This window comes from Cervus elaphus, chromosome 19, assembly GCF_910594005.1.
Source record: "Cervus elaphus chromosome 19, mCerEla1.1, whole genome shotgun sequence".
NCBI lineage: Eukaryota > Metazoa > Chordata > Mammalia > Artiodactyla > Cervidae > Cervus > Cervus elaphus.
Window position 1 is genome coordinate 25583000 of NC_057833.1, and position 17300 is coordinate 25600299.

Here is a 17300-nt window from a genome sequence, read left to right on the forward strand (position 1 = left end):
TTGAGTTCATTTTATTTTTCCATTAAAAAGAGCCCTGTGATGAATACCTTTCTACTTTTATCTTATAACATGTATAAGATAAAAGTTTATTCTAAATTAAACTCTAGTATAGTTTTCTAAAAGTAGAATTACTGGTGCAAAGGGTATAAATGTCTTTCAGGCTCACGATACACACTGCCAAATCACTTTCTAGAGAGGTTTTAATGTTTGTCCAATTTTCTGTTCCATCAGAAGCATATAGAAACAAACAAACATACTAGCATGTAGATACCAAGGTACACACGGTTCTCTGCGGGGAAGTCACGTGGAAACCTCTCCTTATTTCAATGTGGTTGCTTTGTACCTGTCATTACCTCAGAGATGCGTAGGGACACAGAGTAACATTACAGCTGAAGATTTTCTGTAGTTACCAGTTTGGGTTCTGAGTAACATCTGGCTGTTTTCAGAAACTGCAACATCTGATTTCAACGAGTAAAGATTGGCCACTCTTGAAGATATGAAAAAGTACGAATTACCAGTTCTGAGGCTGTACCTTGGGTTTCGCTGGTGGCTCAGATAGTACAGAATCTGCCTGTAATGCAGGAGAACCAGGTTTGATCCCTGGGTTGGGAAGATCCCCTGGAGAAGGAAATGGCAACCCACTCCAGTATTCTTGCCTGGAGAATCCCCAAGGACAGAGGAGCCTGGTGGGTTCTCAAAGAGTCTGACATGACTGAGTGACTAACACTTTGTTAGCAAGTAACAAACAGCATTTGTGACTTACTTTTCCTTCTTCAAGAACCCTGCCTCTGCTTAATGCTGTCGTGGTCATCAAAGCAATGCTCCAGAAAGACTGGCAGTGAGGAGGAGGACAGGGACTGATTGGCGTGTGCTGTCCATAGCCCTTCCCCCAGCACTTCATAAGTAGCTCTGCTAAACTTGGTTAATTTGATGCAGAGAACAAGTGTAGATCTGCGCATGGGGGAATTAGCATAGTGTATTCACAATAAGGTAATTCTATTAAAAGAAACAATTTGGTTTTTCTGCAGAGTATATTTTACTTGAAGGGAAGGCGGGAGAGGAAGAAGAGCACAGAGAATGCACACTGAGGCAAAATGTTAATAATTGGGGAAATCTACGTGAAGGGTATATGTCATATTGTACTATTCTTTTTAAATTTTTTATTGGTGTATAGTTGCTTTACAATGTCGTGTTGCTTTCTGCTATGCAGCCAAGTGAATCAGTTATACGTATACATAAATCCACTCTTTTTTAGATTTCCTTCCCATTTAGATCACCACAGATCAATGAGTAGAGTTCCCTGTGCTATACAGTAGGTTTTCATTAGTTATCTATTTTATACATAGTATAAAGCCCAATCTGCCAATTCATCCCACCCCTCCCCAGCTTGGTAGCTACAAGTTTGTTCTCTACATCTGTGATTGTTATTTCTGCTTTGCAAGTAGGCTCATCTGTACCATTTTCCTAGATGCCACATAGAAACAATATTATATATTTGTTTTCCTTTCTGACTTACTTCATTCTGTATGACAATCTTAAGGTCCATCCATGTCTCTGCAAATGGCACAATTTTGTTCCTTTTTATGGCTGAGCATATATTGTACTATTCTTACCACTTTCCCTAGGTTTGAAAAGTTTGAACAGAAAAGCTGAGGAAAACATCTATAGGGGAGGAAAAATAACTTCCTTCTTCTCTTCTACACTATTGACTCAGATCCACCTGTAATAAAAAGGTTAGCAGGAGAAAAACAAATTTAACTTACACCTGTGCATGCTGGAGCCTCACAAAAAATGAGACTCAAAGACGTGACCGAAGCAGGAAGCTTTTATACCTTTTAGGCAAAGAACGATAAATTTGTTTAGAATTGACAAGACAGAAGGGTTTGGGCTGGGGTTAGTGAATGGTGAAGTAACAAGGTTTGTTTAATACTGCCTTCTTGGACCTGATTTCCAACTCTGGAGATAAGGATATCTTTTACCTCCTGGTACAGAGAGTGCATTTTTCATATATGGGAGATTTATTTCTTACTTTCAGGAGAACAAAGGAAGTTCAGAATGTTCTTCTTGCATTTGGCAGTTTCTCGAGTACCTTTAATTCAAAATAATAAACACGCCAATGTAGCATATTTCAGGGTTATATATTCTGAACCCCTACACATACAAACAATACCAAAATTCCCTGAAGGATGATGAAGGGATGGTTGAGAATGATCAGATACTTGACATTAAGGAAGATGAGGATCAGGATACAGAGGATTTTCATGTGATCATAAGTGGCCTTCTTTGGGGTTTTTCCTTTTGGCGATGGGACTTCTGAACTATTTCTTATAGAAGAATACACAGCGGCAATCTCCCCAATACATCCTATGGACAGAATTAATCACCCTTATGTTGACAAGCTGGGAAGAATCTGTTGAGGTATTTTGAAAGATAAGTTGCCCCTAGCTCTAGAGATCAGCAGAGTTCTGCTTCTCATCTAGATGCATGTCAGCAAATGTTGGAGGGACATAGGAGAAATGATAGGAGAAGACACAGGAAACCATTGATGTATATAGAGCATGGACTAGCTACACAGTTAATAATATTTGAGTTGGTCTGATCATCAAGTGTATACCACTTCTTTTCAGCCAATATGTGTTTCTTTTGTTTCACTTCATGTTTTTGAAATGTTACAGGATAAAATCTTAGAGTAAAATGGTAGAGAAAGAACACACTATCCTCTTATTACTGAAGTATAACTTTTTGGTTCTTTTGGTGTATAAAGCTTTGCAGAAATGATTATATTAGGAAATATTTGAGGGTAGCTACATCATCACGTTCTGTGCCATGTCAACTTTGACCTGACAGGAAAATATTTTCCAATATGGTAAAAGAGCAACTCTCAAACTTTATTGGGCATATATAAAGTACTCAGAGAGCTTGTTAAAATGCAGATTTTAATAGAGTAGATTTGGGGATGAGTTTAAAATTCTGCATTCCTCATGAATTTCCTGGTGCTGCTGGTCAATGGACCACATTTCAAAAAGCAAGTGTGGGACAAAACAGGTCTTTGGAGTCAAGCAAGGCATTAACCTCTTTGGGTTGGTTTCCTGAATTATGAAAGGAGAAAATGCATACACAGTGAAATTCTTATGAAGTTGATATAAAATGAGCATTCTGAAAGTACTTTGTAATCTTTGCTTTCTCTGGTATTAATTTTTAAACTAATACCATACTGCTTTACAGATCCTTCATCTGCAGACAAAAACAAGGAATGGGAGGCCAAGGACTGTAAATTATACTGCATTATTGCTATTCAAGGCTCTTGACATTAATATTGAAACCATGCGCAAAATTCATTCCTGTGGACTTTGCTATTATATGTATGGTAAATCCTAAAGATTTGATACCCTTTTGAGGAGCCATGTGTGTTGCTTAATTTTTTTCTCAAAAAATGTTTCTTTTGAATTTTTTTGATTTCCGTTTTAAACCATCCTTTCTAAGACCAGCTAGAACTGCCTTTGTTTCCCTACTCAAGTCCGAGCCAAAAACAACCAATGTGTATTTAGTATTGGATTTGGGGGAAGTGGTCAGAGAGTGAAGTCATAATCTAATAATTGTAACTGTATTATTTCCAAATATAATCTTTCAGCACTGTGGAATGAGAGAACACTAATTTTTGAAGAACAAAGATAAAGCAATTGAACAGCTACAGAATGAGAATATCAATAGGCCTTTCAGAATAGGCAATGCTAAGATTTTAAGTCAATGAAAAACAAAACAAAACAAAACAAAAAAGCTGTCAGAGAATATAGACATTCTTTGAGAGAATAAAATCCTAACACTGAAGTTAAAATTCAAAGCTCAGCAAGCTTTATCTCCTAGAGATGTTGTAAAGATGTGTGTGTGTGTGTGTGTGTGTGTGTGTATATATATATTGTTTTGCTGTTTAGTTGTGTCTGACTCTTTTGTGACCCCATGGACTGTAACCCACCAGGCTCCTCTGTCCATGGGATTTCCCAGGCAGGAATACTGGAGTGGGTTGCCATTTCCTTCTTCAGGGGATCTTCCTGACCCAGGGGTTGAACCCCTGTCTCCTGCATCTCCTGCATTGGCAGCTGGATTCTTTACCACTGAGCCACCAGGGAAGCCTATATATATGTGTGTGTGTGTCTGTGTGTATGTATGTATATATATATCATTTTTTTTTAATAAAAGGAAATTCCTGGACTGTGATCAATGGAGATAACAGCAGAATTGGCTGAATGGGAGGCTGAGCCATTTGTCTTAGACTCCCACATCTGGCTACAGACTCAAGTGCCCATGGAAAGAAATGTTTTTCTGCTACTTACAAGAATAGAACTGAGATGCTGTGCTGGTCTGAGTCTAGAAACCAAAAGGAGTTTCTTAAATACCCCTTCTTTAACTGACTACTATGAATGACTAACCTGAGGGAATGTGATGGCAATGATGATGATCTCTGGGTGGAGTGGGGTAGAAAAGAGGAAAAACTCTTTGTTAAAGGTAAGTAAGAGTGAAGCAAATGGTCTACAGGGAAATCAAGGTCCTAATTTGTTTCAAACTTTCAAAATATTTATATTGCACATAATTATGACTATACAAATCTAACATACACTTAAGGCTGAGTTATTGATTTCTTTACAATCTCACCATATAATGAAAAATTCAGCACTAAGTATTTTATTACCCTTTCCCCTTTTCATGTTATTAATGTACTCTGAGATATTATTCATTTTCTCCATTATTTTTAAAATTTACATTTTCTTATTTATTTTACTCTGTGTCTTGGTTCCACCTTCTTACTCTATTTTCATGCCTCCTTCCTGGTGTTAATTGAGGTCTTCAGGAATGATTCTTGACTCATTATTTTGTCAAATATGTGCATTTGTGTGGAGTGATTTAACGGCCAAGGGGATATGAAGGATCCTGAGGGAAAAAATACAGATTTTAATGATATAACTGATACCAGCCATACTATGTTGGCAATCTCTATAAAAATCAAGAAAGTATATTATCAGTTTTGTAATTCTTAACTTCTGCATTTATATCATCTGTCCATACCTGACTGATGTGTCCATGTCTGACTGATATGTGACTGATTGGTAATGAACATGCACATATACTAAAATGTACTTGGGTAGACCTGGTGCACTTTAGTCAGTGCTGAAAGGACAAGACAGGTGAGAGAGGCAGCAATAGTTATTTGATAAGCTATTTAACCAAGATGAATTTGAACAAGAGTCAGGTGAAACTTGCTGAGAACATTTATTGCTGCCAGTTGAGATGAATGAAGTGTGGAACATCTTTGCCAAGAGGAGCACCACCTCATCCTTTTGGCGTTAGGCCTTTGACACCGGCTGTCACAGTCAGGCTGGTGGGATGCCACGGCCCTTTCCTCTGGGATGTCTCTCTGTGGTGGCGCCTGTTCCCCAGTGACTAGCTTTGCTGTACAGTTTGAAGCCGCTTCATTTTTGTTTTTTGCCTTCGAGCAGTTCTCAGTTTTTTAGTTTTTAAGAAACTATCCTCTAATTGGTATAGAAAATCTTCAATTCGTCCAACCTGGAAGAAATAAACAGATACAACAATGTTTGTTGTTTCCCCAGGTTTTGTGTATATAGGAAAATGGTCAGGAATTTAAAAGTAAACGGCACATACAGGTCCACAGTTGGAACAGAACTGTCAGTGACAGATACAATTAAACATAAAAGTCCCCTTTTGATTTTCATTTCAGCATCCTTTGCTTTAGGAACATGAAGAAAACATGCAGGAATGTACCACTAGGTCCTGTATGTTGGAGAATGGAACTTGGGAGTATCATTACCTGCTGTCTTTAATGGTCAGTGAAACAGGGATTTCAGAAAGAAATAATTGGTAAAAAAAAACCATTCCATTATCTAAAAGAAGGATGAAACAAAATCTACCCCCCTCAAAACCAGTGATTCTACATTAATTAGTATGCCCCTTAGGCCACTTGTCTGATAGCTCAGTTAGTAAAGAATCTGCCTGCAACGCAAGAGACCCTGGTTCAATTCCTGGGTCAGGAAGGTCCCCTGGAGAAGGAATAGGCTACCCACTCCAGTATTCTTGGGCTTCCCTTGTGGCTCAGCTGGTAAAGAATCCGCCTGCAATGCGGGAGACCTGGGTTTGATCCCTGGGTTGAGAAGATCCCCTGCAGAAGGGGAAGGGTACCCACTCCAGTAGTTTGGCCTGGAGAATTCCATGGACTGTATAGTAGTGGGGTAGCAAAGAGTCGGACATGACTAACATAAAAGTTAGTCATAAAAGAAAACATGACTTTCACTTCACTTAGGCCACTTGGGAGAAAAATGAATTTTCCATGTTGTCTTAGCAGGAGCCATTTCTCTTTTAAATAAAAAGGAAAAGTTGGGAAAAAAAAGATAATATATAAAAATAGTGCTTAAAAATAAATTACTAGTCTTCCTTCCAAGCAAACTTAAAATTATTCAATGACAGTTGAATGTATTATGCTGTTTGTCAGAGTAAAACAGTTTACATATATGCTGAGTTGGGCTTTCATGATGAATTCATACTTAACCCCCATTCCCAGGACCTGCATATTCTATTAGTCTAAAGTCACTCACTGAGGAGCCTATTGTCATAAAGTTAGCTCAAAGCTAGAGCACTTACTCTTCAAGGTGCATGAACATATCATCTACTTAAGATAAAAGCACTTACAAGTTCAATTTTCCAATTTTGAGCTCTACTTTTAAATCACTTGATTTATCATTTGGAGTAATACCCAAAAGATAATTCAGGTTGTCAAAAAGAGAATAATACATAGTTGCACTCATCTATATGTTATAGTTAGGTCTTATATCACACAAGGTGATGCATACAATCCATTGGTTTCCATAAGAAAATAACATAGCTTATTTATGTGAAAACAATTATTTTTGAAAACCTAAAATTACTTCAGGTAAGTTTTTCCCAAAAGTTTGTGTAATTTATGATATCTGATTATTGCAGCAATCCTCAAAATGATTTGACAGAATAGTTTTTAATCCTGTCATGAAGTCAATGCATGATTTTATGTATTCCATCCATTTATACTACCTAACTTATACCAAAATCATAGGTAAAAAGTTAACATAGAGCACAATCAAAACAAACATGATAGATGGCACTTTACTGTTACTTTGATAGTTGAGTTGATGGCTCACTCAAGTTATTTGCACTGAAAATGTATCATCTAAATTGAAGCTCTTTACAATGATAATGATTGCAATTGGCCCCAATACAATTAAAATTACAACCCCAATGCAACAAAAAAACATGTCCTACAGAAAAATAATAGTTTTAAAATATCTGTTGGGTGGCTGCTATCTTCTTTGAAAATTGTGTTTGTTAAGAGCAGTGTTGACTAACTGGGTTGCTTTTCATCAGAAAAGACAAAGAAGAAACACAAGATATGTCATTTGAATAGAGAGTACCACTGAATTACCCTGGGAGGTGTAGGGTGCAGACTCTATGCATGCTTCACCTGGCCTGGGTGTTCGATTCCTGCCTGGTCTGTCTACATGCTTTGCTTTTAACCCATTATCCCAATAATACTGGAATGATCTTTTAAAAATTTGTATCTGATCACAGTTTGCCCTGCTTAAAATGCCTAAATGGATTCCCAAGTCCTTAACATGATCTACACATCTCTGGGTGATCTGCTTACATTACACTTGTGTCTCTAATTCTGTCTCCTGTAATTCCATTTGCCTTAGCCCTGTGCTACATCGCTCAGTTTTCTAAGCACAAGTATGCAGCATTCTATGCACTCTCGATTTTCCTAATGCTATGCCCTCTGATAGAACACTCTCATTGGAATCCTTACATATCCTTTGGATTCCAGGTTCAGTATCAGTGTCTCAGGGACATACTCCTTGGTGACTCAAATCAGGTTGGGGTTCTCAGTAACATATTCCCACAGAAGTCCATTCATCTCTTTGCCTATTTTAATTCTTAATTGTTTATAATGATTGATATGGTATCCATCTTCCTGTCTGGGCTTGCTGCATAAGGCAGGCAACTAGGTCCATGGTGTTCCTTATTCCCAACACCTAGGATATGGTAGACCCTCAGTAATCTTACTTTTTGATAATAGATCTGAAGACATCAGTGTGTTCAGAAACCGATGTATTTTTCCATACTCAAAGTGGTGACTGGTGTGAAACATATCAGGAGGCTTTCTTTTCTCTTACAAATTAAATAAGGAAGAGGGACTTCCCTGGTAGCTCAGGTGGCAAAGAATCCATGTGCAATGCAGGAGACCCGGGTTCAATTCCTGGGTTGGGAAAATCTTCTGGAGAAGGGATAGGCTACCCACTCCAGTATTCTTGGGCTTTCCTGGTGGCTCAGATGGTAAAGAATCTGCCTGTAATGTTAGAGACCTGGGTTTGATCCCTGGGTTGGGAAGATTCCCTGGAGGAGGGCATGGCAACTCAGTCCATTATGGGCTTCCCTGGTAGCTCAGTTGGTAAAGAATCCACCTGCAATGCTGGAGACATGGGTTCAATCCCTGGGTTGGGAAGATCACCTGGAGAAGGGAACACCTCCAGCATTCTGGCCTGGAGAGTTCCATAGACAGAGGAGCCTGGCTGACTGCAGTCCATGGGGTCACACAGAGTCAGAGATGACTGAGAAACTTTCACAGATTAAATAATCACTTTCATATGCCATCATTCTATTACCATTTGGGTTTAAGCATGGTCATAACAAGGTATGGTCTCCATGCTTGAAACAGCCAAAAGTAGAAAGGGCACTGACTGGATAAGGAGTCAGAAGTGTTGAGTTCTGCTCTTGTCCCAGTTTATAATCCTCAATTACCCCAGAGAAGTCACTTGGCCTTTCTGAGTTTCAGTTTTCAGAACGGTGGATCCAGCAGGTGGATCAATTAGGCGCCAGCCTTTAGTGAAGAAAAGGTTAGCCTGGATAATTTCCAAGTGAAAGTGAAGTTGCTAAGTCATGTCCAGCTCTTTGTGATCCCATGGACTGTAGCCAACCAGGCTCCTCAGTCCATGGAATTTTCCAGGCAAAAGTACTTGAGTGGGTAGCCATCTCCTTCTCCAGGGGATCTCCCTGACCCAGGGATTGAACCCAAGTCATCCTCATTGCAGGCAGATGCTTTACCGTCTGAGCCACCAGGGAAGCGGATAATTTCCAAGGACACACCAAATTAAAAAAATTCCATGACTTGTCCTCACACCAGATTTAAGTTTGTCCAGTCTTAAGATGTGCCTTTACAGTTTTCAAATCAGAGGTTATTCTCTTAGATTATACCATTAGGTGAATGACACAACATGCAGTAAAGTCAGTCAATTTTAGCTTCTGTACTTACTGAAGTGTAGGAGAGCTGCAACATGTTTTTAGTAAAGCTGGTTCTTTATTTTCTTTTTTTAAGTCAAGGAAAGAAAAGTGCTGGTTGAAGAGAAAATAGATTCATATAACTAAGAAGAACAGATTGCAAATGATAGAAATTTCTATAAAGTCCTTAGGGGAATAAAACACAAATATGTAGGCATGTAAGGAAGGAAACAAACCAGTTTTGGGAGCAGAGGCCTTATTAGACCTTCTTTTTAGGAGAGGATCCACCTGTTTAATTATATCAGGTAGTGTCCTTGGTCATTCTGGGTCTAATTTTCCCATTTGCAAAATGGGCAGATAACATTCTCTTGTGTATCTGTGTGCCAATGCTGACGTGGCATTACTGAGATATGGACATCAGACCAAATGAGCTTGTAGAGAATTTGGGATGCCAGATGATTGAAGGGAACTGAAGAATTCGGTCCAAGGGCAGATTCTCACCTATCATATGGTTGTCAATCAAAATCCACATCAAAGAGTTAGGAAATTGTTATCAACTAGTATCTGAGGACTTTTAATTCTTATACACAAGCATACTAACACATATATATGGAATTTAGAAAGATGGTAACGATAACCCTGTATGCAAAACAGAAAAAGAGACACAGAAGTACAGAACAGACTTTTGAACTCTGTGGGAGAAGGCGAGGGTGGAATGTTTCGAGAGAACAGCATGTATGTTATCTATGGTGAAACAGATCACCAGCCCAGGTGGGATGCATGAGACAAGTGCTCGGGCCTGGTGCACTGGGAAGACCCAGAGGAATCGGGTGGAGAGGGAGGTGGGAGGGGGGATCGGGACGGGGAATACGTGTAACTCTATGGCTGATTCATATCAATGTATGACAAAACCCACTGAAATGCTGTGAAGTAATTAGCCTCCAACTAATTAAAAAAAAAATTAAAAGGAAAAAAAAATAATTCTTATACACAAAAGTCTACCTGTCATGATTTGGTGTGGAGTCAAAAAGTTCAGAAAAAAGATGATTTTGAAACCCTGAAAGAGAGGACAGCCTGAGAAGTATAGGAGATTTCAAAGCTGAAATTCTAACAGTACAGAAACAAATAATACCAATTAGGAAGAAATGTGGTGGTAACTAAATAGATCAGTGTATATGACAGGAAAATTTCCGGTCAGCTCAGATCTCAGAGGAAATATTCTTGTTCTTTCATGCAAATATTTATTGAACATCTACTATGTATTTGTTACTTTACTAAGGTAATAAGCAAAAATGTCAAGATGCTTGTTTTTGAGGAACTCATATTCACATAGGAGAGACAGTTAATGAAAAAATGACTGCAGCAAAGCATAAATGTTTAAGAATTATGTACAAAAGTGTTCCGTTAGCACAAATGTCAGAACAGTGAATTCTATCTGAAGGAAATATGGAGGAGTATGGGAGGTGATAGGAGATGGGCCTTTGTCAGGACAAGAAACTCATCCCAGACAGAGGGAATGGCGTTCATCAAAGGAAGTTGTGAAAGAGCATGGGCTATTTGATAGGGGTGAGTCACATAGCCTAGATGTGGGCATGAGGGGACTGGGAGTAGAGATATACATAGCAGGAAACATAGATTGGGGCCAGCTTATAAAAAGTTGAGAAATGTTTAGCTATGTGGTTAGAAAGATAAATCTGGTGCCATTGTGTGGGGTGGAATGCCGCCAGGGAGACTAGGAGCAGGTGGATCAATTAGGGCCAGTGCGATAAGATATGAAAAATACTGTGAGGGCCTGCATCAAGAGTTTAAGAGACATTTGGGAACTAAGAACTGTACTCTTGATAAAAATTCTATGTTGGGGTTAGAAGGCAGGCAGAATTAGTAATGACTGTGAAGTTTCTCATTTGAAACAATAACGGTATCTTAATGAAGTAACGAATAAAATTCAATGAATAGTTTTAGGGAAAAAGAATGAGTCTGATTAGTGACAAATGTAAGAGGTAGAAAAAGGCCACATAATCAGAAATGTGTTTTAAAAATGGACCTGTAATAATAGCCTAATACTAGGCTAAAAGCCAGAATGATGCAAATATCTTAATTGACAAGAAAAAACAGTCCACTATTTTGTGGTCTACTGTGAAAAGCATTCTAGCAGTTAAAAAGTCCTAAGAAAAAGAAACAAAAAGTGATACTTTCAGTTATTGAGAACAAAAAAGTGGTTATGGCAGAGAGAGAGCCTGCTGGGACAAAGTCAGATATATCTGGGTTGAAATCCCAGCTCCAGCATGTTCTTGGTGTGTCTTTTGGGCAAACTTATTTAATTTCTTGGAACCCAAGTTTCTTCATCTGTCAGTGGCTTCACAGGGTCCTAATGAAATTAAACAGTTTATGTGAAGTATTGCATAGCTCTGAATTGTTATTATTTACTAGTAGTATTAATACTTGAATCTGGAAGTATATGCCCATTAAGTAGAAAAATAAATTTAAAAATACATATAAAAGTGAAATAAAATGAAAAGCCAAAGAACTTTAACAGTTCCTGTGTTTTTGACCTCCACTCTGGTAAAGGATGCTGCCTCAGTAACTGTGCTAAGTATAGGTGTTTGAAATGCTTTCAAGTCTTGTGATTAAGTCTCAAAATTCAACAATATAAAGGGTAGAATTGGGAGGGGACAGAGAAAGGAGTGTGAAGATATGAGTTTCTGATAGTGCATATTCAAAAAAGTTCAACTGTATTCCGTGGTTACCCAAAACTGATCTGATTATAAATGACAATGTTTAAAATGTGTCTCAATGGGAGTAATAGTTCTCTACCTTTTCTGGCCATGTCCTGTCTCATCTGGGCTATGATGCTTGGTGTTGGATATGTCCAGGTCTTAACTCCAAACTTTATGAAGAAAAGTTGGAAGACCTGTAGATGTTTACTGGGAAAAGAGAAAACGTAACAGGAATCTTTGGTATCTTTAGGTGATATGTGAAGGGGTGATGAATTTGTTCTGTGTTAGCTTACATATTGGAGAGAGAGTACCATTTAGAATTACAATATGAGTTTGAGTCTCATTGCTTTCACTGGTGAACTTTAATTTTCTCATCTCTAGTGTAAATCATGAATTAATTATAATCAGACTTTATTTACAGGGTTTTTGTGAGGATTAAATGGCTTGATGTTTGTGGAAAACTCTTCATAAATGTCTAAGCCCTCCACAAAGATTATAATAACACACTGTGTAGTGTCTGGTGGTTTCATAATAAGGTCTCAATAAATATTTGTTGAACTGGTAAACAGCTGAATGAGTACTTCAGTGAGTAAAAAAATAGATATTATATTGATATTTTCACATCTGTGTAAAAGTGGAAGGTGTTTTGGGGTAAGGTATGGTGACCCTCATCACCAGACACTGGAAATCAAACACTAGATGACATTTTTGGCAAGTGTGAATTATTCGGGTCATGTGTGACCTGGGAGTTGGATTAAATAAACTTTAAAGTACTACTTTAATGATGTTATTTTGGCCTGGATTCACTGTATACAGAAATGTGCTCAGTGGAAGGAGGATACATTGCAATTTGCTTGTACCACATTGAAAGAGCACTGTGGAAATGAGAGGAAGCCTGTATTAGTATTGCATGTAATGCAAGGTATCGAACTGGTTGACGTAAACATCCATAGATATTAGGGTTCTCAGTACTTCATTATACTTCACTTAAAAGAATATCCGTAAGACCTATAACTTCTCTAGATGTATCAACATTTTATCTTGCATCCAAAGGACCCCTATTACGGATTAGCTTAAGTATAGTTTATAGCACACTTTATTTCTTTTTCACTCTATAACTGGATCAGATTATTCAATCATCAGGTTCTTCTTCTTCTCAGTTAATGATTTTTTTTTATCATATCAAAATTTAAGATTATTCTACTAGTTCTAGGGTAAAATGCAACATTTTTACAGATTAAAATGTTTTCCCTCACAAAGGCACTTCAGAGTAACTTTCAGTATAGGCATAATAAAAAGAACTTGGATATTTTCTCTGATAATCTTTTACTGTAAAATTGGTTTGTATCCTATGTGTAGGTGGAAAGTATGGGGATAGCCTGAAGTCAGGAGAGCTTCTATGCACTTGAGAGTTTTCTTGTGAAGGAGGGTTGCTGCTGACTCACTATGATTTTGTGGGGCAGACTATGGTTTCATTTGCACAGAGATCCAACCTATTTTTATTTGGTAATTGAAGGCCTGTGAGCTAGAGGTGAAAGCAATAGTACCACTTTCTATTTCTTATGTAATGGCTGGCCATGAGACCAGAGGCATTGTTGGGGAAGAAACAGATTTAGGGCATAGAGAGTTAGGAATGGGGCCAAACTAAGGAAAAAATGACAAGAAGCTCAAAATGAGTGAAGCTGGTGAGAGATGGTAACAGAAAGGGACACACAGCCTTGGCCTAACAGAGCTTTGAAAGGGGAGTCGTTCAGATGTGATAGAGGGGAAGGAGAATCACTGTGAAGATCGGGGTGTCCCTTTCCCTCCCAAAGTCATTTAAATTCAAACACTACTGTAACGAGTTGAATTTCATTCCCTCAAAGTTCCTGTGTTAGGGTCTTAAGCCCCAGTACTTCAGGATGTACCCTTATTTGGAGACAGGGTTTTTATAGAGGTCATCAAGTTGAAATGAGGTCTTTGGGGTGGGCCTTAACTAAAATGACTGGCGTCCTTATAAAAATGGGGTATTTGGAGACAGTCCCTCGCACAAGGGGAATAACTTGTGAAGATGAAGGCAGTGGATGGGGTGATGCTCCTACAGCCAAGGTGTGGTAAGCACCAAGATTAAGCAAACCACCAGAAACAAGGGGAGAGGCATGAACTGGTTCTTCCTTGCAGCCCTCAGGAGGTACCAACCCTGATGACACTTTGCATTTGGACTCCCAGCCTCCAGAACTGTGACGATAAGCTTCTGTTGTTTACGTCACTCAGTTTGTGATACTGTTATAGCAGTCTTAGCAAATAAATGCAACTATAGACAATCCCCGATTTATGATGTGTTGACATAATCTGTTGACATAATTTTTTGACTTCTTGGTGGTGCAGAAATGATGTATACTCACTGGAAAACATACTTTGACTTTTGGATTTTGATCTTTTCCTGGGCTAGCAGTTTAGGGTCTGATACCCTTGGAGTGCTGGGTGGTAGCAGTGAGTCGCAGCTCCCCGTGAGTCACAGGATCCCGAGGGTCAACACCAAGATATTTATTTACTTTTTAGGCTGCACTACTGTGCAGCAGGTGGGATCTTATTTCTTTGCCCAGGGGTGGAACCTATGGCTCCTAGATTGGGAACATGGAGTCTTAACTACTGGACTACCAGGGAAGCCCCTAACCCATACACTTAGAATTGTCCTGTCCCCAGGCAGTCATTCTAGTGTTCACTCTTAGTGTAGTATTCAATGAATTACAGGAGCTACCCAACACATTTTAAATAGGCTTTGTGTTAGATGATCCTGCTCAACTGTAGGCTGATGTAAGTGTTCTGAGCACATTTAAGGTAAGCCGGGCTAAGCTGTGATGTCCAGAAGTTAGGTGTATTAAATAATTTCCAACTGATGGTATTTTCAGCTTATGTTGGGTTTATAGAGATGTAACCCTATTGTAAGTTGAGGAGATCTGTACTGAACCATAAAGCTCAATTAGGTTCCGATTTTCTCCTCAAACATGACTTTGCTGATTTCTACCTTTCACTTTTCCTGCTGGTTGATGTTGCCTACTTTGTTGGTGCCCCCTGCACATGTTTAGCATGTACCTTGGGAAGCAGTGTGGGTTTCTGTCTAGTAATAGCAGTGAGAGGAACGTGATCTCAAACACAAATGCATGGGTAAATTACAGCAAGAAGGAAGACACTGCACTTGAAATAGGATTTCCTATTGGATTTCATGTAGTCTGGATTAAGGAGAGACAATTAAATATGTCTATAGGGGTTTGTATATGTTCATGCTTCAGGGATTGGGTGCTCAAAGGATTTATTTTTTTAAATAAAGCTTTTTAAAGAAGCCTTGTAAGAAGACAAAAAAATAGATAAATAATAATTGGATCCTTGGGAATAAATATCATGTTTCTACAACTGTAGTGGTGGTTATAGAAGGAGGATGTATTTCCAGCAATTTGCAATGTGGATCAAAATCCTCTTGGCAAAACAGCCATTTAATCCACCACAGTGGATTTCATAACATTAGTTTTCTTGCTGTCTTCCAGTTTAGTTTCCAGACCAAATGCTTTTAAATATTTATCATCCAAAATGGTTTGAATTTTAATTCTTATTAGAATGACAATTGTTTTCAAACAGGCTTGAAATTAATTTCTAAAATAAACTTTAATTTCTGAAACAAAGTTGTTTCTGCTGTTCATAATACAGCAGTTTCCTTTAGCTTTTGGCTAGCATTCAAACAAACAGCCTCATATTTCTCCATTTTAATTTAGTGAATTCTGTATGTTGGTATGATAGTCATAAAAGTACAATGTGGAAATGTAAGGCATTAGATGCCTGTGATATATTATAAAATATGCAAAAAAAAAACTTCTGTTAAACTATATTACCAATTGCTAATTGAAAATCCCCATAATAATAGCACTTGTAAAACAAATCTAGTGTAGAGTTAGAGTCCAATTATGAAATCTTGCTATCACTTTGTCCTTAATGCCTCATGGCTTTTTAAAAATTTATTTTCAACACTTAATGGCATAATTTATCTGAAAGTTTGAGTACATATATTTTAAACTTTTTCTTTTGAGATAATTGTGGATTCACATGCATCAATAAGAAGTAATAAAGGAAGAATCTGTGTATTCTTTATGTAGTTTGTCCCTATGGTAACATCTTATAAAACTTTGGTAGAATATTACAGCTAGGATATTGACACTGATATAGTCAAGATACAGAGCAGTTCCATTACTACAGGATCTCTTGTGCTGCTCTTTTATAGCCACTTTCCTCCTGCCTGACCTCCTTAACCCTTGGCAACCACTCATTTGTTGTCCATTTCTTTAAATTTTTCAGTTTAAAAAGGTATTATATATACACACACACTTAAGATATATACATAGTTGAACATATTTTTGCTATTACTATTGCATATCTTTTCTTATATGCTGTTCACTTTGTCCATTAGAGCCCTTAGCATATTAATCACTGTTGTGTTAAATTTCTAGTCTGATAATTACAACATCTCTGTCATATCTGCTTCTGATGATTGCTTTGTCTCTTCAAATTGTGTTTTTCACCTTTTGGTTTGTCTTCTGATTATTTTCTTGATAGCTGGACATGATGTGCTGGGTAAAAGGAACTGCTATAAGCAGACCTTTAGTAATGTGAGGGGAGGGCTTCCCTTGTGGCCCAGTTGGTAAAGAATTCACCTGTGGTGCAAGAGTCCGCCTGCAATGTAGGCGACCCGGTTTCGATTCCTGGGTTGGGACGATCCCATTGAGAAGGAAATGGCAACCCACTGCAGTATTCTTGTCTGGGAAATCCCATGGACAGAGGAGCTTGGTGGGCTACAGCCCATGGGGTTGCAAGAGTCAGGCAGGACTTAGCAGCTAAACTACACAATGGGAGGGGAGGGGAAGCATTCTACAGTTCTAAGATTAGATTTCAGTCTTTTCCTGAACCCAGGCCTTGGACTGTGAACTTCACAAGTGTTCCTCAGTTCCCCACCTACTTCTCCTTACATGGCACAGGTTGGCTAGTGTGGGCTGGAGTTGGGTATTTTCCTTTCCTAGGTCATTTAGGCCCTGATAATACCCCCAAAAGGTATGCTCTCTTTAACTGGTTTCTTCTGAGGGCAGGCCTTGCTAAGAAGGAAAGAGTGTTTTAGTATATTTCAGAGTGGTTCCTTCCAGAGGCCCAAGGGAATTTTTCTCTGATACTTACCATGAACTCCTGGAGGTAAATTGCATAATATTGCATAACTCCTAGACTGGGTCCCCTTAGCGTTTGTAATACCCA

The 17300-nt window shown here is 38.4% G+C and overlaps 1 protein-coding gene across 1 annotated transcript in view; it reads right to left on the minus strand.

Moving 5' to 3' along the window:
* Window positions 1–5241: 5241 nt before the first annotated feature.
* The window catches only part of SPATA16 (spermatogenesis associated 16), a 244465-nt gene continuing 232406 nt past the window's right edge, over window positions 5242–17300 (minus strand). The window contains exon 11 of the mRNA XM_043874568.1: window positions 5242–5559. Within this exon, the coding sequence (XP_043730503.1) occupies window positions 5437–5559 (123 nt within the window). The 3' untranslated portion in view covers window positions 5242–5436. The remainder of the gene's footprint in view (window positions 5560–17300) is intronic.